This window comes from Ammospiza caudacuta, chromosome Z, assembly GCF_027887145.1.
Source record: "Ammospiza caudacuta isolate bAmmCau1 chromosome Z, bAmmCau1.pri, whole genome shotgun sequence".
In the NCBI taxonomy this organism is placed as follows: Eukaryota; Metazoa; Chordata; class Aves; order Passeriformes; family Passerellidae; genus Ammospiza; species Ammospiza caudacuta.
The window spans coordinates 80,010,771-80,037,481 of record NC_080632.1 but is presented as its reverse complement, the minus strand read 5'-3'; the positions used below and the strand labels follow the sequence as shown (position 1 = coordinate 80,037,481).

General features: G+C 51.1%; 1 protein-coding gene across 1 annotated transcript; it reads right to left on the bottom strand.

The window, feature by feature from the left end:
- Positions 1-64: 64 nt before the first annotated feature.
- On the bottom strand, positions 65-26,508 carry NOL6 (nucleolar protein 6). Its single transcript, XM_058823796.1, has 26 exons — positions 26,495-26,508; positions 26,188-26,400; positions 24,813-24,929; positions 24,369-24,548; positions 23,605-23,773; positions 22,698-22,832; positions 22,395-22,558; positions 22,070-22,190; positions 21,689-21,747; positions 21,442-21,543; positions 20,795-20,910; positions 20,239-20,416; positions 19,715-19,837; positions 19,411-19,559; positions 18,599-18,674; positions 16,325-16,465; positions 15,930-16,041; positions 15,556-15,710; positions 15,135-15,298; positions 14,543-14,695; positions 13,286-13,383; positions 12,272-12,396; positions 12,019-12,108; positions 9,773-9,970; positions 1,504-1,605; positions 65-420 (listed from the first exon to the last, which is right to left on the bottom strand). Exons 1-26 carry the CDS (start codon positions 26,498-26,500, stop codon positions 271-273), a joined length of 3,396 nt encoding a protein of 1,131 aa, XP_058679779.1. The 5' UTR covers positions 26,501-26,508; the 3' UTR covers positions 65-270.
- Positions 26,509-26,711: the final 203 nt, after the last annotated feature.

The window sequence follows — 26,711 nt, the reverse complement described above, 5'->3', positions numbered from 1 at the left end:
GCACACCTCCAATTCCTACAATGAACAAGAAACGGGAAGATTTTCAAAAAACTTTATCCCATCTTTATATTTCCTTCAAAATAAAAAGGCATTTGTATATCAGGTCCCATTGCTTTTCTGAACCATACATATAAAGATAAATAGAGTAAAACATACAGTTCTGGGATTTAGAAAGCTAAAAGGATCTTCTAGGACTGATTTATAGAAAGGAACAGACCCAGAGGTAACAAACTGCTTGAGGACAGGCCGCTCTGACACCTCTCAGTGGTTTCAGATAGTCCATTTCTCTGTATGAGCTTCCACACTTTTCACCAGGCCTTCTCCCAAAATCTCAAAGTCCTCCAGAATTGCCTCCACATTGGGAATGCAGACCAGCTCGTTGTTCAGAGTTGTCACCTTCCTTCCCCTCATGCTGGAGACCTGCAGGACACAGAAAACATTGCAAAAATGGGAGCACCTACTCAGAGTTGCACTGCAGCCTCTGCCAGCCCCAAGCAAGTGAACCAAGTTCCTCTCCTGCCTTGTCACATACAAACCTTGCTACACCCAGTTCCACAAGTTTAACTTCTTAACGCTATCAGTGCTCATTTTTAGAGCTAACTAAGTGCAAAATTACCCTTCCAGCCCCTTTTAGGGTTTACCCTGGAGCCACAGTCCCAAGAGTGTGAGGAAGTCACGAGGCAAAGCAATGGCCAGGGGCATGGTGGAATGACAAGTGTGCAGATGCATGGCAGAGCCTGGGTAAGCAGGGCACAAGGAGTGTGCAAAAGGGACCACAGCACAAGGTTGAGTAAGAGCTACTTCTGCTCTTTGGTGGGTGTCAAGACCTCAGGTGGGAAGGTATCCTTGGCTCCAACAGTGGCAAAAGCAGAACCCTTGTGTTTAACCCAGCCAGACTCAGCTCCGATGCAAGCATCTCCTCCTCTGTTTCACCACTGTGAATAACTGGGTTTCACAACAGCAGCCAGGTAGAATGGCCAATGCCCTCTGGCCGTGAAGAGAGGGGAGATAAATCACCAGAGACTGACAGCAGAGCCTGGGCTGCCAGCTCACAGCCATGAGTAACCAGTTTCTTTGCGTCTTTCCTTCATAGAAAGCAGCATGAATCACTCCAGTGTGCCTCACACCTGGCTTAACCACCCTCCAGGGTTTGCCAACCCACACAGAGCAGCTGGAAAACAGCTCCATGCATCAACGAGGACATGGGCACTCCAGATCTAGGCTTCTTGGGCTGGGTATTTCTGGGAAGATCCCAAAGCCACAAGAATGGGATAGTCTATTTTCCTTATCAGTTCTCCTGATACTGAAGGCACTGTGGCCACATCTCTGTCTTGATTTCTCCCCTTCCAAGAGGCGACAAAACCACGACCTCCATTTCTCAAAGGGCTTTGGGGTTGATGAGAGTTGGACTCTCATCAGTTACCATACAGAAAGATAAAAAGAGCCCTTCAGCTTTCAGGGTACAAAGGTAACACGACGCTTAAAACAGAGGCAAAAACTCACCTTAAAAGGCTGAGGCTGGAAGCTCAAAGGTTTCCACAGAACTGCAATCACTTCCCCTCCATGCTTGTCATAGAAGAACAAGGCAAGATCATCAAAGGCGTTCTGGAGAGAAAACAAACACAGGTTAAGGACAGTGATCCTTCAGTAACAACCCCTGAGTGTCTCTCACTGTGGTCCTCCATCAGCTGACCTGGCACTACCAAGCTGTACCGTCCCAGTGTCCAGCAACCATATCCAAGATTCCACAATGCACGAGACAGAAAGAGGCAGGCCCTGCCCAGCAGGCAGTCCTGCCACAGTACATCTCATGTCACCAAAGACAAACACAAAACCAGAGGCCAGCATCTCAAGCTCTGCAATCTGTGCAACCAAGATATCAAAGCTCCTTCTTCCACTGAGATAAACCCCATGTGAGCTGTCAGGACTTTATCAAAAAAGGAAACATTAGAGCAGAGGTTTTAAGTAATAACACAAAGTTCTGTGGGGTGGAAAGATGGAAAGCTCAAAGGAGGCAGTGCAGCAATCTGTCCTCCTTGCCCCTTGTGCTTCAGCAGTGGTGCCAGTGAGCATCTCCTTTGGTGGTGCTGGGCAGCAGAGATCAAAGAGAGATGTTGCACAAAGGGATGACTAAAGCCCAGCCTGGCCTCCCCCAAGCCCAGACCAGCTGGATTCCCAGGGCTGCAAGGAGGCAGATGAGCACCACAACACAAGGAAACAATGCTGTGTGCAAGCAACTTCTTGAACCCAGAAGTCTGGCCCTACAGCTCATCACCCAACATGCTGATACCAAGAGAAGTGTACCCTGAAAGAAGCTGACCAAGACAGCCAAGCAGCTGCTCCCTGATACGTGTTTGTCTTGGTGGAGATCAACATCAGGCAACAAGAGGTATTTAGCAGGCTGAGCAAACAGTCCCCAGCATCAGTAGAGGAGAAGCTTCTGCACAGGGCTTCACCAGACTTGGAACAAACTATTGCCCAGAATACAGACCCTCTGCTCCCTCTTCAGCCTTCTTCTCCCTCACCTTAGTTTCCCAGCTTTTACCAAGAGAGGTCTCTGCTGGCATCATCGTATCATGAGGTTTTCATGAGGATGTGTATGAAAAGAAAATCATAATCAAAGACAAGCTTGGATGGGCTCTTGTATGGACATACCAGAATTGCAGTAGGAAAAAAAAGTAGAGTGGGTTGGTGCTACCAGTGATCCTAAAAGGCAAGGTGGCATTTTTAGAATACAGACCTGACAAGCAAGGAGAGGTGGAGTTGTCTGCAATCTTCAGAGACAGATTTGAGTTTGGAGTGTTGCTGCCCTCACAGAGAGCAACAAAAATCAGGTCATCAAGATGGAAAGATCCCAAGAACTGCCTACTCATCCCACTCCATGGGCTTTCACATGGGCAAGCCTGGTCAAGGCATTATTTCACCAAACTGGCTAGAAAAACCACTGTCTAAAAATACATTTAAAAAGAGGTAATCCACCCTGGCATTTCTGTACTGAGAGCAACGGGTTATGCTCAGAGCCCAGTCAACAGGGGAGACTCCTCTTTTTTTAGCCGAAGAGGGAGGGAGGGAAAGCTCAAGGAATGGCAGTAAAGCTCAGGGCACGCTGATCGCCAAGGCACAGCTTTCTGAAGCAAAGGGGAGCAGACATGTGAGAACCTGAAAAAGCCCAGCTACTCTGCAGGGCAAGGCCTCAGTGCCACACTATGCTCCTTGTGAGAACAGTATTTCTTACAGATGCATCTTGCTGGACAGAAGCCAGCAGCATTTGCAGTAAAAAAAAATCTCCCAGGCTCAGCTAATTTCCCAATAAAACCACTGTTTGGCCTGATACCCAGCAGGTTTGGGTTTTTTTCCCCAACCAGCAGGGAGCAGAGGGCAGATGTTAAAAGGATGGCATCCAATTCAAAATCTCAGCACTTGTCCTGCTCCCAGTGTCATCCATGTGATAGTGTTTCAAACTGGCCCATGAGCTGTGGAGTTCTTGAGAAATGGCAGCATTAAAAGGGTCAGGTATGTTAGTCACTGCACTCCTGTTTGTTCAGAGGCTTGGGGAGTAAAAGCAAACAGTTCACCCTCCTTTCCACATCCCACGTTCTCTGCCCAGTGTCACTGGACTTGTCTGAGCCTGCAAACACCTTCTTCCAGGAAAAGTTTCAGAGAAAAGGGAGAAAGGGCAGGGACTAAGTTTGTTCACTTCTCCAGGTGCTCTATCTTTGGTTGCAAGTCAGCTTCCAAGGCCCACAGAAATCCCCGCCATCAACAAAACCTACAGCTGGTTCCAATCTCACAGGGACATGGGGGACCTACAAGCTCAGGGCTACACTTTGGAGAGGCCTCATTGTCCAGAGAGAAGGTGTATATGGCACCTGGAAGAAGATTAGAACAAGAAACCATCTGGGTTATAGGAATGAAAAGGGTGGAGAAATGTAGTGAGTAAAACAATGCCTGGATCTAAAATGGGATTACCAGATTAAGCACCTCCATCTGAAGCATGGATTTTGCAATGAGCTAAGTGAAATTTAGTTAAGTATCTACTAGTTGTTAGGTATCTACATTGTTAAGTATCTACTTGCTGCTAGTTAAGTAGCTACTGTTTAAGTATCTACATTGTCTTTTAGGGAAAAGATTTTTTCCATCTGACCCTTTATCCCCACATTTTTTTCTTGCTTCTACCAAGAGATTAGGCTCGTTGCATCACAGATGCTGGAAGAGCCTTTAAGGGAGGTCTCTGCACACAAAAATGTGTCCTACAGTACTATTTCCTGGTTCAACAGCAGCTCAGAAGGCAAATGCATCAATAAACACTTGCTCAGTGTTCAGAGAAATTTAAGTGCTCTTAGCAAGGAACCCACCAGTGTAAAACCTTATTAAAGCTACTTACTTCCAACAAACAACTACTTATTTGTGGTTAACATTTCAAGGTTTCTGCCACCCTATTGTGACCTGCCCTGATGCTCCCAGGTATGTGACACGGAGAGAGCCTCCCCCACAACCCCAACAGAGCAAGGAGCGCTGTCCAAGTAACCCCAGGCTGGGGCTACCTCTGTGACTTTCTTTTCAAAGACAAAGGAAATCCTTGGGTTTGAGATTCAGCTGATAAAAGGTTTCAAATTGAATTCAAACTAAGCAAACTTTTCCACCTGAGAGCTACACAGCCATCCCTTGTCCGGGGGCTTGGGGGCAGCAGGAAAGAAATGTGGAAAGGAAAGAAGCCACTCGTGTCCTCCTGGCTGCACCAGCACAGATGTCAATCCACCAAATCATTGAGACAAAAGTCTTCTGTCACTTTCTACACGACAAACCCTGCAGAGGCTCTGGGAGGGCATTGCCAACACAGAAGAAATGCAGCCACAAGTCCCGTGTCAGCTCAGCCCAGGAGCACATGGGGCTGATGCCCCACTGAGCAAAGGGGCACACACACGTGTACCCACCCTCAGCCCAGGGCACTATGCTAAGGGTCTGTGGCAGCTCTGCAGCCCTGAAAGCAGGTGATGGATTTCCTGACACCTCTGCCCTTCCAAAGGTGCAGATCCAGATAGGAAGCTTCCTGCCCAACATGAGAGCCACAGAACTTTCTCAGCTTTTCCCTGTCTACCTGGTGTTACCATAGGAGGACTCAGCCCTGTCAGTCAAAACAAGAAGGGAGCAGACTGACCTGGAAAGATTTCACCAATTACAGCTACAACACAGGATCACAGCTTACATGTTTTAGGAAATAGAAAATTTTTATTATCATTAATTCCTTTCTAAAATGCAGTAGCAAGAGACGCATTTTTACACAATGAAGAAGAAACGAAAGGGCTCAAAGTCTCAAAGTCTTCCTGATAGGTCTTGCCTTAAGGTGCAAGAAATGCAAAACATTACTTTAGAGGGATGTTTATTGTAAAGCAGGAAACATTTTCCTGCTCATCCACACAGAAAAGATCTCACAAAATGGACAACTTCTCTGCCACAAGCTCTTCCTACAGCCCAACAAAGCTAAATCTCAGTGAATGACAGCACATCCCATCAGTGACCTGGTGAGACCAAAGACCCAGTAAGAAATGTGAGATCTGTTAAGAGCCATAACAGACAGGCAGATGGACATGGCACAGGCAGCTTCACCCAATGTACCCCACAATCAGTGAACAGCTCAGGGAAGTGACCAGAGCCTTTGGCTTTTGTGAGCTCCAGAATGCAGGCAGACAGGCATGGCAAGCAAATCCACAAGCCCTGTGTGCTCTGGATGGTCTCAAGGCCAGAGGATAGCCAAGTCACCCTGGAGCAAAAGCCTTCTCACACCACATCCCCAGCAAACACAGGAGTGCTCTGCAGCCACACAGCCACCAGAACATAGATCAGCAGCCATGATGGAGACTCAATGGGAGCCTCATCCCAGACACTTAAATTTATTTAGCCTTGCTGCAGAATCCCCACCAGGAGCCAACCCAGGGTTTGCTCAACCAGGCACTCTGAGCTGTAGGTGGCAGGGAGGCTGCTGATGGGCTGAATCTCCAGGGAAGCCCTCTCTCTGGGATGTCTGGCACCTGCTTTCCCTCAGAAGTGTCTGTCTGCAAAGCCTTCTCATGTGGACAGGATCACAGAACAGGCCTTCTCTATCAGATCAGTTCTGGAATTGAAGAATTTGCTGCCTGAATCCCACAGCCAGCCTTTCATCTCTACCCAGAGCCTCCCAGACACCAGAGCAACTCAGGCCAGTTCCTGCAGCACATCTCCTTGAAGCGGGAAAAAAAATCAAGCAGTCAGGACTCAGCACCTCTTCTTTCATTTTCTACTCTGATTAAGCTCCCTGGTAAAGGCACACAGCAATCTTTCAGCTCCAGAGCACTACTGCCTTGCTAAACACTTAGACTTTAGAAGAACAGGGAGAAACAGGCTGGACAGAAGAGTGAATCTCCTGGTTACCAGCCTCAACTAGGGGAAGAAGCCACTCCCTGCCCCACTCAATTCAATCAAAACACCAAGGCATTTAAATCCTGTTTTTGTGTGGAAATCTCAGTAAAGGCCAGATGTTTCTTTTCTTCCCACAGAAGAACACAAAATCCCACATCATCTGTGAGGCAGATGTCTCCCTTTGTTGCTACAAACCCACCATGGCTGCACTGTCAGCCATGGCCACAGCCCCCTTGCTCAATTCTGTGGTTTGTACTGTTAAGAGAGAGCAAATTACTCTGAATCAAAGCCAGTCGGTTCTGCGTCCAAACTGCCTTCTCATCCAAGTTCTCTCAGAAGGATTCACTGCTGTCACCACACTTCTTTCTGGCACCAACTTCTTGCAGGGTTTGGATCACCCCCAGAGCTTCCAGCCCAGAGGACAAGGAAGAGCTGAACACTGCTTAGAGCAGCAAGAGCCAGGGAAGGAAAAATAAAAAGGTGCTGGAGAGGTTACCAAGCAAAGCCAAAGTCAATGAAAAGGTTTTGCCTTGAAGCAACAACATCAATACACTGAGAGATGAAGTCAGATGATTTCTCATGGAAGGAGTAGCTTCTATTGACAGCTCAGCAACAGCAGCTTGCAGTGGTCCTGCAGTGCAAAATCAGCTTTTGAGGCATTCCAACTTAACTGGATACAACTGAGTTCTCTGAGACCATGCGCAGCACCACTTCTGTGATTTTTTCAGGAAAATAAACACCTGTTTGCCTAGAAAATCAGATATTTACCAGCTCCTTCAGGACTGCCCACTACTGATTTGGATGCTATGAATGACAAGCAAACTGTTACTGCACGATATCTCCAATATGATAGCCACAAGAGAACAAACAATATCTAAAAGCACTAAAGACAAAGAAAAGCCTCCCAGATAGAGATGCTGAGGCAGATTTCGGGCTCTCTGCCCCACAGCTCACTCTTCAGAGAAAGCTGCAACCAGTTCCTGATCTGTTCCCTCCTAGGAAGCCTCATGTCAAAGAACAAGGGACACCAAGAGAATCAATACTGCTTCCAACAAGCAATGTGACCTTTGCTCATATGCATCTTTCTTCATTGGGATGTCAGCATATTGGATTTAGGAGCAGCTGTAGTTTGCAACCTGAGCAAACCCAATTCCCAATCTATTATAACCTGTATTAATAAAAATGGGCAGTAAAAAGCAGTAAAGATTCAGGCAATTTGGATGTCACTATTGACTGGACCATGTAAATCATAACTGCCTGAAGATTAATGAAAGCTGCCTTCCAGGAAAATCTTTTCTCTACCTTTCACTTCCAGAGCCACTTACTGACATCGACTTGTCTAGATATATAAAAGTAAACCCTGTAAACCTCAATGAGTTTCCTGATTGACTGCCTCAATCTACAGCCAGACCTGCTGCAAGCTTCCCCAAAGAGACAGCTCTCCCAATCAGCTCATCCAGCATCCTCCAGTTTCTCTTCAAGCAAGCATTCTTCTTTCTTTCAGGCTTCCATGAGAGTTGCTTAGCCCTGACCCCTTCAGAGATACAGAGGCTCTGTCCCCATGCATCTGCAGCACTTTGGTAGCTGCTGAAAAACTCAGTTCAGCAATAGAACCCACTTCCAGCATGAGGTAGAGAAGTATTTCACACTTTAAAAACTCCATTTTCTACCCACATCTGCACCTCTTGGCTGAGGTTTCCTGGCAGCAAGCCAAACATTCATCACTGAAAAGCAAGGGACAGGTCTTGGTGTGACTCCTCAGACACCAGAAAGAAAAGTGAAAGAGCAAACAGTTCCAAATCTGCTTCCTCCTCCCTTTTAAAACCCTTGTGAAGGATGCTTCTCCCTTTCCCTCTTGCCCAAGAAATCTCCCAGTGCCCTCTAGAACATGTCTGCAGGACCTCGAGGTCCACCTTCCTTCTCAAAGGGAGGAGAGCACTGGGCACCTCCTCTCCCAAGTGTCCTTCCAGGTGAGGAAGCAGTGCTTTTTGCAAGGAAATTGTATCACAATTTGGTGGTCTTCCTCAGTTTTATGAAGCCTTTCACACATCCCTGTCTCTCACCACCCAAGACTATCCCAGGCTGCTGTGGGTGACAGGAGGACTAAGCTTACACCTTGGCAGACCTGGCAGCTCTGCTGAAGCCACAGCAGATTCCCATGGGCACAGGTTATCATGCACTGGGGCTGGCAGGCAACCTGGGGGGTAACACAGCTGTGCCCAGGATGAGGAAACCTTCAAAGAAACCCTTGCAGGTTTTCTTTGCCCAACTCTTAAGGTACCTAATTAGGGGAAAGGAGAGCTTGAACTGAGAGGGCCCAGAATCTTCCAGCCTAAACTGGAGTTTCAGTTCAGGCACCACTTTTTCAATGGTGGCCAAACACTGAGGCAGGGAAGTAGGAAAACCCTATCTCTGGAGACAGACAGCATCTAGCAGGACTGGGCTCTGTGCAGCCTGCTCCAGCATGAAAGCTGGCTCTGTCCTGAGTGGGGAACAGTGCCAGAGACCCCCACAGGCCTCTTCCTGCCACAGCCAGCCTGGATTCCCCTGCTTACAGTTCTGACACTGCTCAGAGCACTCCTATCAGTAAGGGATGATGGCAAAGGCAGGCTCTGAGAAGATGGCACCACAGCCCCACCTCTCTGCACAACCGACACTAACGTTTAACCCAGCTACCACACCTGAAGCTGGGAAATGCCAAAGTGCCAGGTGCTGCACAACTGCAAAGCACAGGCTGTCCACATCCAGGGAGGATCACTGCTGTCATCCAGGACTTTGCACATCTCCCCAGCTTGACAAGGCTTTGGCTTGGCCTTATGGTGGAAAAGAACATGGTCTATGACTTTGGGTACTGATGTTCTCCATATTCGCACATTAGCAACTTCCTCTGTTATTATGCATGTGGCCAAACACAGAGAAACCACTCTGTAACCAATACTAATCTCCTCTGGCTCACACAACCACTGGCCTAACATTAGAAAGCTTACTGGGACCATGTCATGGATACCTGTACGTCCCTCCAGAAATTGCATGTGGCTACTGCCCATCATGCACACCAAATGGTGGAAGAAGTCATGAAAAGTGAGTTAACTAACTGAAGACAAATGGTTTAAAGACACTTTTGTGCTGAATACTATCTTCTTCAGCAAAAGCTCCTGGTGGTTTCTATCTGAGCTCACCCTCACATCACAGCAGCACTCCCATTTCCATGCAGGAGGTGATGTATTCACCAGGACTTCTGCTGGAGAAGCAATGCCCATCCCATGTAAATACCTAAAGATGTCACCAGCCATGTCCTGCACCATCAGCAATCCAAAAGCCAGAGGGGAGCTCCCCCTTGGGTACCCCATCTGCCTCTCCAACAGGCTGTGCTTACCCTCAGCTCCTGGAGGTACAACTGCACAGGGTCATAATCCACCACAGGAAAGAGGATGTTCATGGCAGAGCTGTTCTTCACCACGCCACGAGAAACCGATTTCACCGGCCGGTCCACGCTCTCCAGGAGCCGGGGAATCTGGCTGGGATTCAGGTGGATCAGGACATCATAGAAGTCCAAAGGAGGGCGGAAGACCATCTGCAGGGAGAAACAAACAGTGCTAGTCAATACAGGACACAAGCAGGCAGGAGGGGTAAGAGAGGTTTCCCAAGTCCTTGTTTGCATTTTGTCTCCTTCTTCTTAGGAAGCAGTAAACCAAAGACAAATCTTTTGTGAAATTCATGTTACAAGTTTGCCACAGACCCCAGGAAGCCTACCTGAGTAAATGTTAGTGGGGTGGGCAACAGAGAGAGGGACAAAGAGGTGAGCTGAGATAGATAACTGCACTGCACACAGCACAGCTTCAGGATGAAGAGGGGAATCAAGAAGCCAACAGGAGCTGAACAAGACACAGGGGACAAAGGAGCTGTTTAATAATGGGCTGGTGCCATCTGTCCACCAGGACTTGCCCCAGAGGGCAACAGCATCTTCCATCAAACAGACAGAGGGTGAGAGCAAAACCCCATTAATGGACGGGAGCAATCCCAGACACATAAATATTTGGACAGGCTATTGGATACAGCTGTATTAAAATGGAAAAAACCTAAAACTACATGTATATTTTCAAATGGAACAAATGATGCAGAGACATGAACAGAGGCATGGGACACTGCTCATCTTGGCACTGGAAGAAAACCCACTGCCTGGAACTAGTTTACAGCCAGGCCAGGGAGAACACACATGAAGAACATCAGTGACCAGCGCTGAGTCAGTCCCAGCTCTGCTGCACACAGACCTCCTGTCCCACCCAGAGATCAAGTCCATGGCTTCCTGTGTGTGCCCTGGGAGCTAACCCATGTGTGCATCTTCATGACAGCAGGCATGTCCCCATGGGACCCACATGCAAAGGCAAAAAAAACAGCTTGCAGCACTGTCTTAGATACAGGAGGCAACTGCAGAGGAGCCAACTCTAAAGTAAACTGGAAAGGCTTTTCCCTCCTCCCTTCCCCAAGCTCTGCTCTCGAAACATGTTCATCCCTAAGGAACATCATAGGCTTCCATAGGGAGGACACTGGCATAATTCCATGGCAATGAGAAACATTCCCACTGCAATGGAAGGGAGGAAGGAGGAGTCCCAAGGAGGCTGAGTCAAGGTGTTGGGAGGCTGCTCTGGCCAGGTGACAGTTTGTTTTAGAAGCTAATCACCCTCAGCTCACAATGTGCCTCTTGAATTTCAGTCTAGGGCCAGCACTGTGACTGCAACACACTGGCCATGCCTCATGCCTTCACAGCCCTGTAACACACACTGCTACTGCCTCAAGTACATCCACACCTCATAACACTTCCAGTGCAAAATAAAGCAGAACAGAAAGCAGTATCAGTAAGTCCTTTTCATATTGCTTAAGCAGAAAAAAAATCCCACTGTATGTGCTGTTTCTGGTTTTGGTTTTCATTTGAGGTTTTCTGTTCCTAATGTGAATCTGTCACATCTAACCACTGCTTGGCTTCTTTAGTCTTTTGAGATTCAATCTCCTGGTTCACTACCTCATACATCAACAAACTACCCTTCAAAGCACATGTATCTCCCTTCAAAGGGCAAATAAATATACATCTCTAAAGTCCATTGCATTAATGGATGTTTTAGTTTACTTAAAGAATGAAATCGCTGAGAAACTGAAGAGGGTTAAACTCCATAGGGGCTTTACTCCTCCATTCAAACCAAAATAACATCCTCCTAAAGAGCCTGTCCTGCCAAAACCTCCAACACCCCAAGCTTGATTAGAGTTGAGCACACAAGCCAGATTTCCACAACTATTCCAGAACAGTCTCCCAGAGGAACCATTGGATCATGTCATGGACACACAACTGGTTTGGCACAGGAATATTGTGGGTTTGCTCACGTCCCAAGAAAACTAGAGAATACAGAATAAATTTGTCCTAGTCACCCCAAGCTGCAGTGCAGAGCTCGGTTCCCCAGAAGCAGGGGGGAATAGAGGGACACCAGACTCCCTCTTCCATCCCTGCAACTTTACATCCCAGGGCAACCCCATGGCCACAGCCTGAAACCTCCTAACACATCCCAGCAACCACCATCAAAGCCCAGTCTGCTCGGCCAGAGCCTGAAAACCCTTGTCCCCAGGGGTCACCTTCACATCCTGGTCACTGAGTGGGTCCATGAGCTGCTCCTCCAGGGCACGGAGAGACTCCGAGGCGAGCAGGACAAGGCGCTGCAGGATCTGGGCAGGGAGGGAAGTCAGAGGGTAAAACTTGGCAGTCTTGGATGTAACAGGGACATCCCTCCCTCACAGGGCTCTAGAGCTGGCTCCAGCACTAGGAGCAGAGAAGTGCCCCAAGCCAGCAGCACCAGAGGGAGGCAAGGGGACAAAGGGCCCAGCTCACCTGTGCCGAGGGGCGCTCCCGGGTCCACATGGAGCTCCACTGGTCCTTGGGGGTGGCCAGGAACATGACAGGGAGGCGAGAGCGCGATGCTACAAACTTGTTCTTGATCTCCATGCAGTCAGAATCTGGAGAGGGCAGGCAGACAGGTGAGATGCTCTGCTTGCTCTGCTCCATCCACAGCCCTCTGATCTCCTCACCCACATCATAGCCAGGAAAAGGCAGCCCAACAGGATTTATCCTCTCCCATCCTCTGATCCTATATTCCATTTGAAACCAGAGCTCCTTCACCTCGGACTTGTGCCTCACTCCCATCAGATGGACCTTTGCTCTGAACCCACTCAGGTGAGCTCAGGCAGGTTAGGTACTGAGAGTGACAAGCTGGAAGTTCACATTATAAGCTAGTGACAGTTTGTGTTATCCAAAGAGTGTTCTACCTTTTGTCTTTTATTTCCCCTCAAGTGGGGAAAAGCTCCTTAGTTCATTAAAATAAGTTGGAGGGCACTTTGGAAAATATTAGTTTTCAAAACCCATTCTCTCACAGACACCCTTATTTTTTTTTATAAATCAGCTTTAAAGCTGGGGGTAACTATCTCCCCCATCCCATGACTTTGCAGAGCAAATACAATCCCATGGTCTCCTGAGGCTCCAGCCTGTACCCAAAAAACAATCAACAGACAAAACACTGGAGGGCAGGAACAGACTGCTTCAAAGACAACTCCACATCCAACACCACCCACGCTTGTCACAGATTTCAACAAGAAGACCAGAAGCAGCAGAGCATCATCATTGAGATCCATCTCTTTAGAGGCATGCAGGGAAGAAAAGGAAACCACACATGGCACAACCAAACCCATCCTGCAGGCAAGTGAAACACAACAGGGCAGGAGCAAGGGAGTGGAAAGTCTCCTTTTGATAGTGCAAGCTGTGATGTATCCAAGAGATGTGGAGCCAGGCACTGACCAAGGAGGGCCCAAGAATCTCATGGTGCAGCTCTCCTACCCACTGCCTGCTCACCTGTGAGGCCACTGTTCAGGTTGACTATCAGAGGGTTGTTTTTCCAGTCAAAGGTTGCCAGCAAGTTGAGGAAGCGCAGGAACCCCACCTGTGGAGAGCTGCAGGCAGGACAAAACAGCTCAACATCAGCATTTGCTTCCCTGGCAGCAAGAAAGGCTGCACTTGGGGTGACTTAGTGAAGGCCCAACCCACATGCAGCCCAACAAGGGATATCTGTGATGGGAAAGGGAAGTTCAGAACAAATTTGAGACACTTCCCCTTCTCCAAATCTCCAGGCAAAGTCTTTTCACCCTTTTCCCTCATTCCTCAGGAAAAAGAAACCAGCAAAACGTGAATCACAGTGTCCCCCCAATCCCCTCCCAGCTGCCCGATCTTCTGATGCTCTTCCCACCCAGACTCCTGGGTCTGGAACAAGGAGGAGGTGGAAAGAGGGCTGCTCCCATCTCTGGTGCAGGCCTGAACACCAGCCAAGTTCCCAGAGAGCCTCTTCCCCTGTAACATGACACATGCACAAAGCCAGATAGCTGGGAAGATGGGAATTCTGTTATTTTAGGAGACAGGAAAGCATTCTAGGCATCAGACTGCTGTTCCTGCTACTTTGGGAAAGGAAACTGCACCCCAAGTGCAGGGCAGAGTAACCTTTTGACTCCATACAGAAGAAAAACATTTCCTTTAACTTCATTTCACTTCCTCTGGGCCCCATAACATCGGTCTGCCAGCAGCCAGCATTTACCAACACACTGCTCCATTCAGATTTCAGGGCCCAACCCCTCATTCCTCCCTTGGAAGCCTTTGCCAGGAGGGAGGCTGGAGCTGCCATCACCACCCTGACATCCTTCCTAGGGAGCCCAGGAGCCCCAGCATGCTGGTAGCCACAAACACAGCTCTCACCCTGCTTCTCCTGGCCACCACCTCCAGTACAAGGGGCCTCACCAGCCCTCCAGAAGGTACAAGACACCCTGCAGTTGTGCCACCAGCACCTAGAGGCCACAAGGATACTCACTCCCAGCCTTACCTGCTCTCCCCTTTTCTCTGCAGTGCACAGCATGGGGAAAGCCACAGCTCTCAGCGCTAAGCATCTCCATCTCCTCTGAAAATTCCCAACAGGACTTGGGACAGTATTCTGGCAGCACAGGGGCCTCATGCTCCCTGCTGTGAACCCTCCCAACACTTCCCACCTGAGCAGCATCCCCCCCTTCCTCCATGGCATGTAATGAAAGGCACTAAATCCCCATGGGGCCAGCTCCTCATCCTCACCTGGGTGGTGTGAAGGGGGCTGGGTGGAGGAAGAGGAACGCCACAAGCAGGTCCACACACTCCTCAGAGATGCTGTCACTCAGGAGCTGGGCGCTGATCCAGCGCTTGGCCAGCCGGGAAGTGCTGCCAAACACAGGGTGCTGCTGCTGGAGCCTGTGAGGAGGGACACATGCCACTGCTCAGCCCACACACCCCAGGACCCACACTGGCATTTGGTGAGAAAGAAGAGAGGGGCAAAAATCTGCAAGGAACACTTACACAGCATCACAAGCACAGAGACTTTCAGCAGATGCTGAGATGTTGGGGGAAGAAGGGAAAATGCTGCCTCATGCTCCCCTCTAAACATGCTGCATTTGTCTCCTCACACCAGTGACTACAGCGTGAGAAGTGGTGCCACTCACACCCACACCCCTCCCTTAATCCTTCCAAAGAGCATCCCACAAGGCCAGGTGAAGGGCCACTTCCCAAAGCAAGCTCCTCTACCCAGGAGGGATCCAAGCTCCTCTACCCTCCAGGATCCAAGAGCACCTCCATGCTGGTTTCCAGCTATGTGCCACATTCTGACCTCTCAGGCACTTTCTGCCTCACTTACCCATGCAGTGAGCTGGTTAGATAGGGCAGATGCAACGTTTCCAGCTCCAGCTGCCGAGACTCCTCTGTGTCCTGGTACTTCAGCATTCCTTCTGGAGTGACCACTTCCTTCAGGATCAGGGGCTCCCGGTGGTAGGCTACTTGGAGACGGAACATGTAGCCATCCTGAGATGGGACACAAGGCAAAGTCAGGCTGGGTGGTGACATAAGCAGCATGATGTGTGTTATGTTGCTCCTCAGGGATACAACAGCAGCATCCTGACATCAATGCAGTCTCATCACACTCCTTCCTAGGCCTACCATCCAAATATTGTTTTTGTCCAGTGGGATCACTGCCACAGCCCCCCACCAGCATAAGGTCACTGCCACACCCCCCACCTGAGTAAGGTCAGGCCTGGGGAAGGTTCTGGGGACCCCCCTACCTTGTACACGTCAGTGTGGGTGACTGCAGGTCTGCACACCAGCTGGTGCTGCTGCCGGAGGAGCTCAGCCAGCTGGAGGTGGAAAGCGGCCTTGATGCGCTTGATGGCTCCTTTGTCCTGCGGCCACTGGCCACTGCCTTCCATGTGGCAGATGACTGGGGGCAAAGGGAGAGCAGGAGGTCAGGGAATCCCATCCAGAAACAAGATGCTGGATAGGGGTGTCTGGAACTACAGGTTACAGCATAAGGGCAGGAGGAGACAGGGTTCTGCTCCTGCCTGTAGCACACCAACACAGCAATAACAGAGCCAGGATTGATGCTTGCCTCCACTTCCCTCCAACAGATCATCTCCCACTCACATGTCACCCCACTTACCCTTCAAAGGTGTTATGTAGGCTGGGCAGGGCTTCTCCTCCGAAGGAAGCAGAAAGTGCTTGCTTCTCTTATGGAAGGAATAAATTGGCTTCATAGGAATGGGAGGAAAGACCTGAAAGAGAACAGCCACCCAGCAACTGAGAACAGGGAGCAGAAACCTCTTGACTATGTGTATCCCCTCACCCAAACCTCCCACACCAGCAAAGCCCTCCAGTACAGAGGGTTTGGTCAGCTTGTGCACAGCCAGCCCAAAGGATGGAACAGCAAAGAAGAGGCACCATATTGCCTAAGGGCTCTCAGGAGCCACAAAAGCAGAGAGTGGTTCATTCTCCTGGTCCTGCCTCACCCCAGCTCCCTGCAGCCCCCCAGCTGTGGCCCTGGCCCAGGACACTCACGTCTGTGTAGCGGAGGGCTGGATGCACACCCTGCACCGCCGTCACCGTCAGTGGCAGCTCCTTCAGGTTCCACAGCTTGCGGCTCAGGTCATCGTAGGAGCAGACAACGCTCACCATGGCCTCCTCACCCGTTCCCCCTGCCTGCGGACACACAGGGAGCCTCTCCAAGCACCTCTCCTGCTCCTGCACTCACCTCGCCTCCCTCATGGGCTGCCAACCAAGTTCCAGCACTGCCACCCCAGGGAGCAGCTTCTGGCAAGAGTGCTCAGCAAAGACAAGGGCAAGGCTGTCTGCAACTCTCCAGCAGCCCCAGAGGCAAATAAAATTATTTATTTTGCAAGACACTAAGGCAGCACCAAGAGCTGTACTGCCAGCAGTCACTATAGTAAAGGAGAAGCCAAGAATGATCTGGGAATAAAGGGATCATACATTGGCAAGGTGAGAGCAGTGCTGCAGTCTCCCCAGCAGTTACCATGACTCCAACAGAGGCAGCAGTTAATAGAAAATTCCACTGACTACATCCTTAGCCAAGGCAGAGCGCTGGCAAATGGCAAAAGCAAAGACAGAAAACATTCAGAGCATCACAGGAACCCCGTGGAGGGCAGCAGAGAAGCACCAGAGGGAGAACTGGTGCTGCCCTTACTGCTTCCACCTCTCCAAGTAACAGCAGAGCAGCCTGATCTGTCACATTGGTGACACCAAACCACCCAGCTCAGAGGCAGCTGAGTCCCACAAGGAGCCAACCTGCCTGGAGTTTTGCAACCTGGGCTCTCTGGCAGAGCAGCAGCACCCTCTGTGGGTGTGCCATGAACCACCAACCCCATCTTGATTCTGGCTGCACCCTTCCTCTGCCTTCATCCTGCACATCCTCACACTGCTGGCTCCCCAAGCTGCCTGCACACAAACAGCTGGAGGAGCAGGTACCCCTGCACCCACCACCCCCTCAACAGCAACTTTCTCCTTTGTTCCTCAAAGACTGGCAACAGTGGAACCCCTAAGCACCCCTCAGGCTCCAGGAAAATGCATCCCCTATTAGACTGGGGTGTATCAGCCCTCCTAACCCCAGATCAGTCTGAAGGGACACAGCACACAGACCCTCCTGCCTCACCACACAACAGCTGTGAAAACCAGCATCTCATCCCAAATCTGACACCCAGCTCTGCCCAGACCGCAATCAGTTCTGGCACAGGAGATCCTTTCCATCAAATGTGCACCACTTCTGAAAAAGTGGAAAGGAAACAATTTCTTCCTCCATCCAACAACCAGGTAAAGAGCTGGTTGTACTGATGCCTTTTTGGGACTACCTAAAAGCAGAGCCAGACAAAATCAAGGGAATAAAAAGGGCCTTCAGGCACATTTTCAGGCAGACAAAGCCCCCCTCAGGGGCTACACCCAAAAATAGTATGGGTTTTCATACTTTCTTAAGTTTGGTTAATTTACACATTAGGGGTTAATCTTCCAATTACAGCTTCAGGTAATGAAGACATTTACTCCAAGTTTGCTCCCTTTTGTTTACATTTCTCAGGGCCTGAGATAGTAAGGTATCCTTGATTTCCAGGCCTAGAGAGGAATTGTTTTGTCTAACTAAAATGTGAAGACAGTAGCTAACACTCTATATGGGGTTTAGAGTTATACACTAAAGAAGTGCAGCATTACAAATATATGAAAAATATTAATACTAAAATCCTAAGGCATCAGTACAAAAAGACCAACAAAGTGTGCCAAAGTGCTCATGGCTCATCTCCAGACTTTAATTTCACAAGCTGAAAAGCAGAAGTTGTAAGGAGGGACATTTCCCAGCCTCTGAGATGCATCTTTTCTGTCTGAAAGTGCAGTTTTTTTGTTTTGGCTGCACATTCAAATGGAGCACAATCTAGCCCTTTGCAATATGCCAGGAAAGATCCTTTCCCTGGGTTTGCCAGCTGGACCTAAGGGATGGCACCACAGAATTGCCTGGGCCATGTCCTAAAGGATGCAGCCAGACAAGCACTGTGGGACGGGAATATGTGCTCAGGCATGTGGACAGAGGGACAACAGCAGTGACAACAGGACAGTAGGGTGCTTGCAGGGGAACATGAGGGTGGGGGATGCTAAAGCAAGAGGAGTCAGCAGTTTTGCACTGGCTACCATGAAAGACTTGGCAGATCCTTACCCCTACTTCATTCTCTTGGGAACCACCCAGCTGCTTCAGAGCCACTCAAATGACCTCCCTACAGCCCTTCCCTCACTGCTTTTCCTGGAGAGAGCCCCAGCCCCACGGGGAAGCAATCATACCTCTTTCCCAGTCTTGATCACAGATTCCAGCAGGGCTCCTGTGTAGCAGATGGAGGACTCAGGAATATCTGCATGGCTATGTAGGAGAAGACAACAGAGCATCACAGCTACGACATGCCAGCCTATTGATCCTATTGACACTGCATGGTTCAGCCCAAGGATGAGCAATCCCTCTCTAAGGAAGATCCTGGTGAAAAGACAAATCTCTGTGCATTCCTCCCTGCCCAAGTAATCCACCCAAAGTGACCAGCACTTGTGCAACTTCACAGGATGCAAAGCCAAAGGCACCAATGTGCAGCCTTTGCTCACAAGACCCATCCTCAAGCCAGGACAAAGAGGCACAGGCAAACCCTCCTTTCTGTGCAAGAGGCCCTCACTTTTGGCAGATAAACAGCTGTATAAACTGCTGCTTAGGCATTCCAATGCCATAGAGAAGACACAATTTTGTGAACCACTACAAGGTTTCAGAGGATTTCACAAAAATGTCCTGCAAGGTCCAGACAGCTTCTCTTCCAGCTCTGAGGAGTATCCCAGCATCCCATCCACAAGGTAAGGGCAGGACCATGCTGCCTCCTTGCCCTTTGCACTACATCCAGCAGAGGCTACAGCACCAGGTGCCTGCCCTTCCCACCCACTTTTGGGAAGCAGTTCACAACATTAGGACAACTAAAATGATCTCAAATGATCTCACAAATCTGAAACAACCCACAACACCCCAGAAAGCATGAAGCTGACAATGGGTCACCAAGGACAGGACACATGGCAGGAGTGACACGTGGAGTGACCCACAGCTGCTGCTCAGTGCAACTTACAGCTTCAGCAGGTGCCTGATGATCTGCTCAGGAATGAGGCGCTTCTGGCAGGCAGTGCTGGCCTCCCACACCACAGCCTCACAGATGCTGCCATCCTGGAACCGACGCAGCTCTGACTTCTCTCCCCAGAATGTCCGGAACTCCAAGGCCTGTGGAGGAACATTGACCAAGCCAGCACAGGGACACGGGTCATTTCCAGGCCAGACAAAACCTTCCCAAGATTACCAGCCAGCCTCCCAGCTGTCTTCAACCACAGCACAGCACCAGCTTTGCTCTTACTCAGCACAAGCAGGGCTCCCCTCACCTCAGGGTGATCAGCCTGAGGACCCTTCTCCAGCGTGCTGGCAGCAAACTCTGGGACAAAGAGGAGGCCAAACGTCAGGGGTCCCATATCCTTGTGTTTTGGGGGGTCAGCATCAATTGGCCACTGTGGGAAAATGAGGAACATGAGGCACAAGGAGAGATGAGGTTTCTGGAGCAGCAGCTGCTGGGATATTGGGGTGCTAGATGAACCTCCTGCTATGTCCTCCCAGGGGCCCAGACAAGCACAGACAGGGCAAGTCTCATCTAATAGGTCTCCCCAATTACAAGAAAAGCTGTCTTCATCCTTCCTCATTACTGGACCAGAGCTTGTGCCCAGACCAAGCAACACAGCTGCATCCCACAGCCCAGTGCAGGGCCTCAGGTTCCATATTCCCACCAAGGGAGACAAGCCTGTCTCCTTCCCCAGTGAGCACAGATGCCCTCCCTATGCTCTGTAGTGCCATCAGAGACATGTGAAACCCTACAAGCTGCAAAGGGTGCAGTGTCATTGCCTAGCTGCCTTACCTCGGGGATCTGGGGCAGGGAGTGAGCCACAAGCTGTGCTCTCTGGGACAGACCCCGTGCCAGCAGCGAGACAACGAAGGGCAGGGCTGCAGCCACATAGTTCCCACCCCGATCCATCAGCTCATTCAGCAGCTCCATCTTCTTGCAGGTACCCTGCAGCTTGGAGACATGCTTCAGGCTACAGAGAAGAAGAGAAGCTGGTCACCTACCTCTGCCACCAAATCCTTTCTGAGAGAGGGCTATGTTAGAGGATGGATGAAATGGGGAACTGAGGGTCCTAGCCCACGATGGGTGCTACAAGAATGCCCTCTGGCATCTCAGGAGATGCTGGTCATTGTTTCCAAGGCTTAAAAATTGCTCCCCTCCTCTGGGAAGCTATCTAGACAGTAAAAGTGGAACAGCCCAGTACAAGGAGGCACCAGCATCTATCTCAGAGCTTAGCAGAGCCACTTCCCACCAGGTAAGTTCAAATCTAACCCGGACCAAAGCCAGCAGCAGCTCACTTGTCTTTGAGCAGGCTGCCTCAGCACCACCCCACCAGCACAGTGAGACTCACTGGAAGATGTGGTCAAAGGTCCTAAGCATGGGCTTTGGGGTCATGAGCAGCACCTGAAAGCCATCCACCATCCGGTCATCCAGAATCTCCATGGAGCGCTTGGCTTCCAACTGGACCTGAGCAAGGAGGGAAGGCAGTGCAGGAGCATGAATGCAAAGGGAGAAGGAAAGCAAATCCCTCCAGCAGCGGTCACTTGTGCTCCCCCATCAACGAGGGCCAGCCCAGTTCCATGGTCAGCAGCACACCCTGATCCCAGTCTCTGTCCTTAGCATGAAGCCAAGTAACAAACTGCTCTCACTGCTGGCCAGTCTGTCCCTTCTTGATATCCCTGACATTAAGGTGATCCATTTTGTTTCTCTCCTACAGAACAGCTACATCTGCTAAAGAGCTGCTTGGCTTCACCCAAAGGTGCACACAAAGAGGGAAACAACTTTCCCACACCACTCGAGCAAGACTGGCAAGGCAGTACTACATTTAAGTCTCCAAATTCACTTCCAAGCTTCAAAATTGGAGATGTTAAAAGCTTAGGAAACCACAATGAATGCTGTCCGTTGGTCCTAGATTCTCCTCAAAGATACCTAACCATCCTCTGTGTGAGCTCACTCCTCAGACAGCACCTTAAGAAGCCACCACAACCTGCTCAGTACCTGGTGGTATTTGCTGGCAGTCATATCAGCACAGAGATTGACCAATCCAGAGGGATCCACAAAGACCACTTCAAATGCTTGGTGGAAATCATCCAGGACAGGCTGGAAAAGCAAACACAGTCCTTAGTGCTACAGCGTACCCCAAAACTGTTGCCATCTGCCGTCCCTGCAACAGGCACATCCTACCCCCAGGAGCAGTGGCAATACAGACAGACTCAGGCACAAGACCCCTCAGAGGGCTGCTTACCAGGGAGGGATCAGCATCCTTGGCTAGACTGATCCCTGTCACACTCAGGTCAGTGGTGGCTGTGGACAGACAGGAAGGAACAAGTCACACCAGCATCCACACCTCTCCCCCTGGTGACAGTGGCATGGTTACATGCCAATACCACCAAAGTCTAAAAACATCAACAGAGCTACAATACAATGCTGGCCTCCACCCTATGATGAGAATTACCCACTGCAAGCTGCACCATCCAGCCCTGCTCTGTTGACTCATCTCCTCCTGTCCATCCCACCTGCATGGGCTCAGCACAAAAGAAAAGCCACAGTGGCCTCTATGCTTCTTCCCCCACTATGTGCAGAGACAGCAACCTTTCCTGGTCCAGAGGGGCCCCTGCAAACTCACCCAGGAATTGCAGAGTGCTTCTCAAAACCTGGTAGCCACTCATCATTTTCACAATCTTGCGCTTCATCAGCAGGTAGGCAACAAGCATGGAGACCAAGAAGCCACTGAAGCACCCCAAGCCCTGTGAAAACAGAGGTACCACAACCCCGTGGCAGCACACAAATTAGGACGAGGCCTCCATGAAAACCTAACACAGCTCAAAGCAAAGCCACAAGCCACCACCCCACCCACCAGGACCAAAGCACTACCCTTGTGCCAAAGGAAGGAGAGCAGGCCAAAGGCAGGTTAGCCAGGTGAGCAGAGCCCACCTTGGCACAGAACATACCTTACTGAGCTGCCGCTGGTTCAGCCAAACTTTGAGGAGGGCCACGCCATCCTTCATGCCTGGGAAGTCCGTGGCTGCATTAGACAAGAAATGCAGGTGGGAGAGCATCACTGTGTCACAGAGGATGGAGTTGTTGTAGTGCGGGGTTGGGGGCTCAGTGGTTCCTGTGTGGAGAGATGACAGCACGCTGAACCCAAACACCAACCAAAAACCTGAAGGGCTGCAGTGAACCCACCCACAGGCACTGGGGGCAGCCTCTGCCTGAAACAAACAGCCTGATGTTCCCCCAGCCCCAGGCTGTACCTTCTTTGGGGGTGCTCTGCTCCATGAACCAGGCGGTCCGGACGTTGTTCTTGCTAGGGTAGAAGCGGCTGGGTTTGAAGAGATCCGAGGTGGGACAAGCATGGAGTCGGACAGTGACAACCTTCTCATCCTTGCCTGTAAGCACCCAAGGGGAGAGGTACAGGAGGAAGAGGTGTCAGAGATTAAACTGGGAAAACAAAGAGCATCCCCAGCCTGGGCAAAGGCAAAACCTCCTTCCCAGCAAAGTTCCACAGCTGTGGAAATCATGTCAGAGCAGAGAGTGACCACATCCCAGAGCCAGTGATGACCTTGAGGTCACACATCTCATGCCCCAGCCTCAATCTCCTCCCCACTGCCCAGCCTGGCAGGCTCACCTGCCCTGGTCTTGCCATGCCACATCTGTCCCAGACCCCAACCCACTATCTCCTGAGGACTGTGGGAACAAGCAGCACAGCCCATGCATCTCATGTCATCTCATTAGGGAAGAGACAAACTGCACACGGGTTCCTGGGGAAGGCAGGAGGACAGTGGGGAACAGGGCTGGGGAGAGCAGGAAGGAAGGGCAGTGCTAGATACAGGGCTGGGGAGAGCAGGAAGGAAGGGCAGTGCTAGGTGTGTTTTGTAGGGTTTACTTTTTTACTCCCTGAAGTACCCATAGGATATGCCAGCCAGTGAGGCCAAGGCTGGAGAGCCCAGCCAAGCACAGGGGAGAGACCCTGAGGACTAGACTCTGTGTGAAGAGAGAAAACAGCTGAGAAGCACCCAAAATTTAGCACCAATTGTGATGGCACCCTAAGAACTATCCCTCTCCAAAGGGGCACTAAATGGTATCATACCACCACCAGCACCCTCCACCCAACACCTGTACCCAGTCACACCCCACACCAGAGCAAGGCTCAAGTGCCACCTTGAGGCCTCAGGAGCAAGATGGGCTTCAGATGGTTGCTGTTCATGTAGGCAAACTTCACACTGCCAAAGAGCTTCTCCTTGGACAAATGCTGGGCAATGTGGGACAGGTACAGGGCTCTCTTCCGGTGGTAGCGCTGATTCAGGTTATCTTTGTCCTGAAAGATTTCCTGGGAAAAGAGGGACAGGACAATGTCACCTCACCTGCCTGCCAAGTTCGGTTCAGCCCAAGGCACCCCTGCACCCACAGCTCCCCCTGGCCCCACAGGCAGCCCTGTCTCAGCCCCAAGGAGCTCCAAGCTGGTCAGGAGCTTGATACTGGCTCACCGAGCTCCAGGACTGCAGGAGACAAGAGCAGTCATGCAGCCAAACAGGGTGTGCTAGGTCTCAAGCTTTTCTTGCAATCAAGTCTGAGCAGCAAGAGGAGGTTACCAGGCTCCAAACATCTCCCTCCCTTTAACAGTCTTGGGAGCTGTGGTAGAAGTGCAATTGGGTACAAAAACAGACAGCATGCATCTCCCTGGCAATGTTCCATCCAGGCAGAGAAAAGGAAGATCCTCATGAGGAACTAAGATCAAACAGCTGCTCTGATAGAGCAAGAGGCCAGCCCACACTCCCCAGCTCCTTGTGGAAGTCATCCTGCATATCCAGATGCTGCCACCTCACTGAGGAATGGAGTGGGCAGGGCAGGGGTCATGGAGGACAGGAGAGGACAGGGCTCTGCCAGGGCCCAAGCCATTTAGGAGGTGGCATGGCCAGACTCACCCGTGGCATGGTCACTGCAATGTCCACGTTGATCTCTGGCCTGACACAGGTGCCCAGCAGGTAACTGCCCACCACCTTCAGCTCAGCTGGGGGCACGAAGCGGAACCTTCCCTTGATGCTGAACGGCACCTGCAGGAACGGGACCTTCACACCCTCGAAGAGCCAGGCCTGGTCAGTGAGCTGGGAACAGACAGGACACACAAAGCACTCTGAGCACCAACAGCAGCACACGTGCGGGGACCAAGACCCCGCTCCCCACACAGCTGCACAGAATCTAAAGACAGTGTCCCTGCTTTTTCCTCGAAGAAAAAGCAAATTATTATTTTTTCAGCCCCTAAAGGAGACAGTCCACGAGTAGCTGTGCTTGCAGAGCAACAGCAGAGCCTGCTTCTGCTGCATCCAGGACAGGGGTGTTGCCACCTCTCCCATAACCCTGGAACATACTTCAGTTTCTGCGGTCTCTGGGATGGCGCTCAGCAGGCTGTTAATTTCATGGAGGAAGGCATCGATCTTCTTCTTCTTTTTGTCCTTCAATGTCACCTCCTTCAAAAGCTCCTCAATCTGTAGGGGGAAAGGGGACCATCAAAAGCATCTGTAACACTGGAAATGCTGCTTTTACCTTGTCCTCCAGCACCAACCATAAGCCTGCTGCAGAGGACAGCTGGTGAGTTGGGGGACACAATAAACTCTCTTTAAACCCTGCCTGATCAGTTCCTGCCATTTTCTGTGAGTGCTGGATTGCAATCATCTCCAGCCTAACAAAAAAAAACTCTGACATAATTCACACAAGCACAGCTCTCAGGAAGGCAGTTTGTATGACAGAGAATCAGCTGTAGGAAACAATCACACAGATTCCCACCACAAACCAGGCCCTGGAGATCCTGCCACTGACAGCAGCAAGTAGCTAGGAGATCAAAGATGTTCCTCATAAAAATCACCAATGTTAGAACTACCTGAAGGATGGGATGCCATACATCCCATGCAAGCTCAAGGAGTGGGCCCATGAGAATCAACTAGACACCATGTGCAAGATGTTGAATCCAGCTTGGGGGATGAGCAGCCGTGCCCAGAAGGGCTTGGGGGTGCTGTGGGTGAGAGGCTGCACATGGCCCAGCCATGGCACTCCCAGCCCAGAGAGCCAAACGTGTCCTGGGCTGCACCCAGAGCCCCGTGGGCAGCAGGGCAGGGAGGGGATTCTGCCCCTCTGCTCTGCTCTGCTGAGACCCACCTGGAGCACTGCATCCAGCCCTGGGCTCCCAGCACAGGAAACACAGGGACCTGCTGGAGCCAGCACAGAGGAGCCACCAAGGTGATCAGAGGGATGGAGCATCTCTCCTATGAAGAAAGGCTGAAAGCATTGGGATTGTTCAGCCTGGAGAAAAGAAGTCTCTGAGGAGACTTATTGTGGCCTTACAGCACTTAAAAGGGCTACAAGAAGGCTGGAGAGGGACTTTTTATGAGAACATACAGCTATAGGAAAAGGGGCAATGGCTTTGAACTCAAAGAGAGTAAGTTTAGATTTTAAAAATGGGACGAAATTCATCCCTGTGTGTTTGCACAGGTTGTTCAGACAAGCTGTGGATGCTGCATTTCTCAAAGTGTTCAAGGCCAGGTTGGACGGGGCTTTGAGCAACCCAGTGGTCTTGTGGAAAGTGACCCTGGGGAGGTTGAAACTAGATGATCTTTAAAGGCCCTTTCAACCCAAACTGCTCTATGATTCTATGGTCCAGCTGCCAGCTGATCTTCCCCTAACACAGCCCCAGCTCATCCCCGGCTCCGGGCTCTCCCCGCGGGGCAGTGCGCGGCCCCCCCGGCTGACCTGCAGGCGGAGCAGGCTGGAGTGGAACAGGTCCTCCGTCTCCTTCAGCTGGGTCAGCTCCTCGCTGGTCGGCGGCCTGTACAGCTCGGCGCGGCTCAGCTTGGCCGGCTGCGGGGCCGCGGCTGCCGGGGCAGCCCTCTTCCCCCGCCGCACCAGGCCCCCGGCGGGGGGCTCCGGGCCCTGCTCCGCTTCCTCCGCCGCCTCCGGAGAGCCCTGCGGGTAGAACACAGCACAGCATGGCTCGGTTCGGTTCGGCCCGGCCCGGACCAGCCCCGCGATCCCCCGGCCCGGACCCGCCGCCTCTCACCGCCATGGCCGCCGCCCACGTGCACCCCCGTCACCACGTGCGGCGCCGCGCGCCCCGCGGCCGCCGAGCGCCGCTTCCTATTGGCCGCGCACGGCGGCGCGGGGCTTCCCATTGGCCCCGCCGCCCATGCCCGCCCGCTGGGGGCGTAGCCGCAGCGCCGCGCTGCCTCCGCAGCAATGGCGGCGCCGCTGGCTGGCTCCGGGGGCCGCGGGTTTGC

Excerpts from the sequence above, each read along its gene's own strand:
- NOL6 (XM_058823796.1), bottom strand. Across the intron at positions 23,774-24,368 it reads TTGCAGTGACCATGCCACGG|GAAATCTTTCAGGACAAAGA; the intron begins GTGAGTCTGGCC and ends CTCTTTTCCCAG. Across the intron at positions 14,696-15,134 it reads CTAACCAGCTCACTGCATGG|GCTCCAGCAGCAGCACCCTG; the intron begins GTAAGTGAGGCA and ends CCCTCCTCACAG.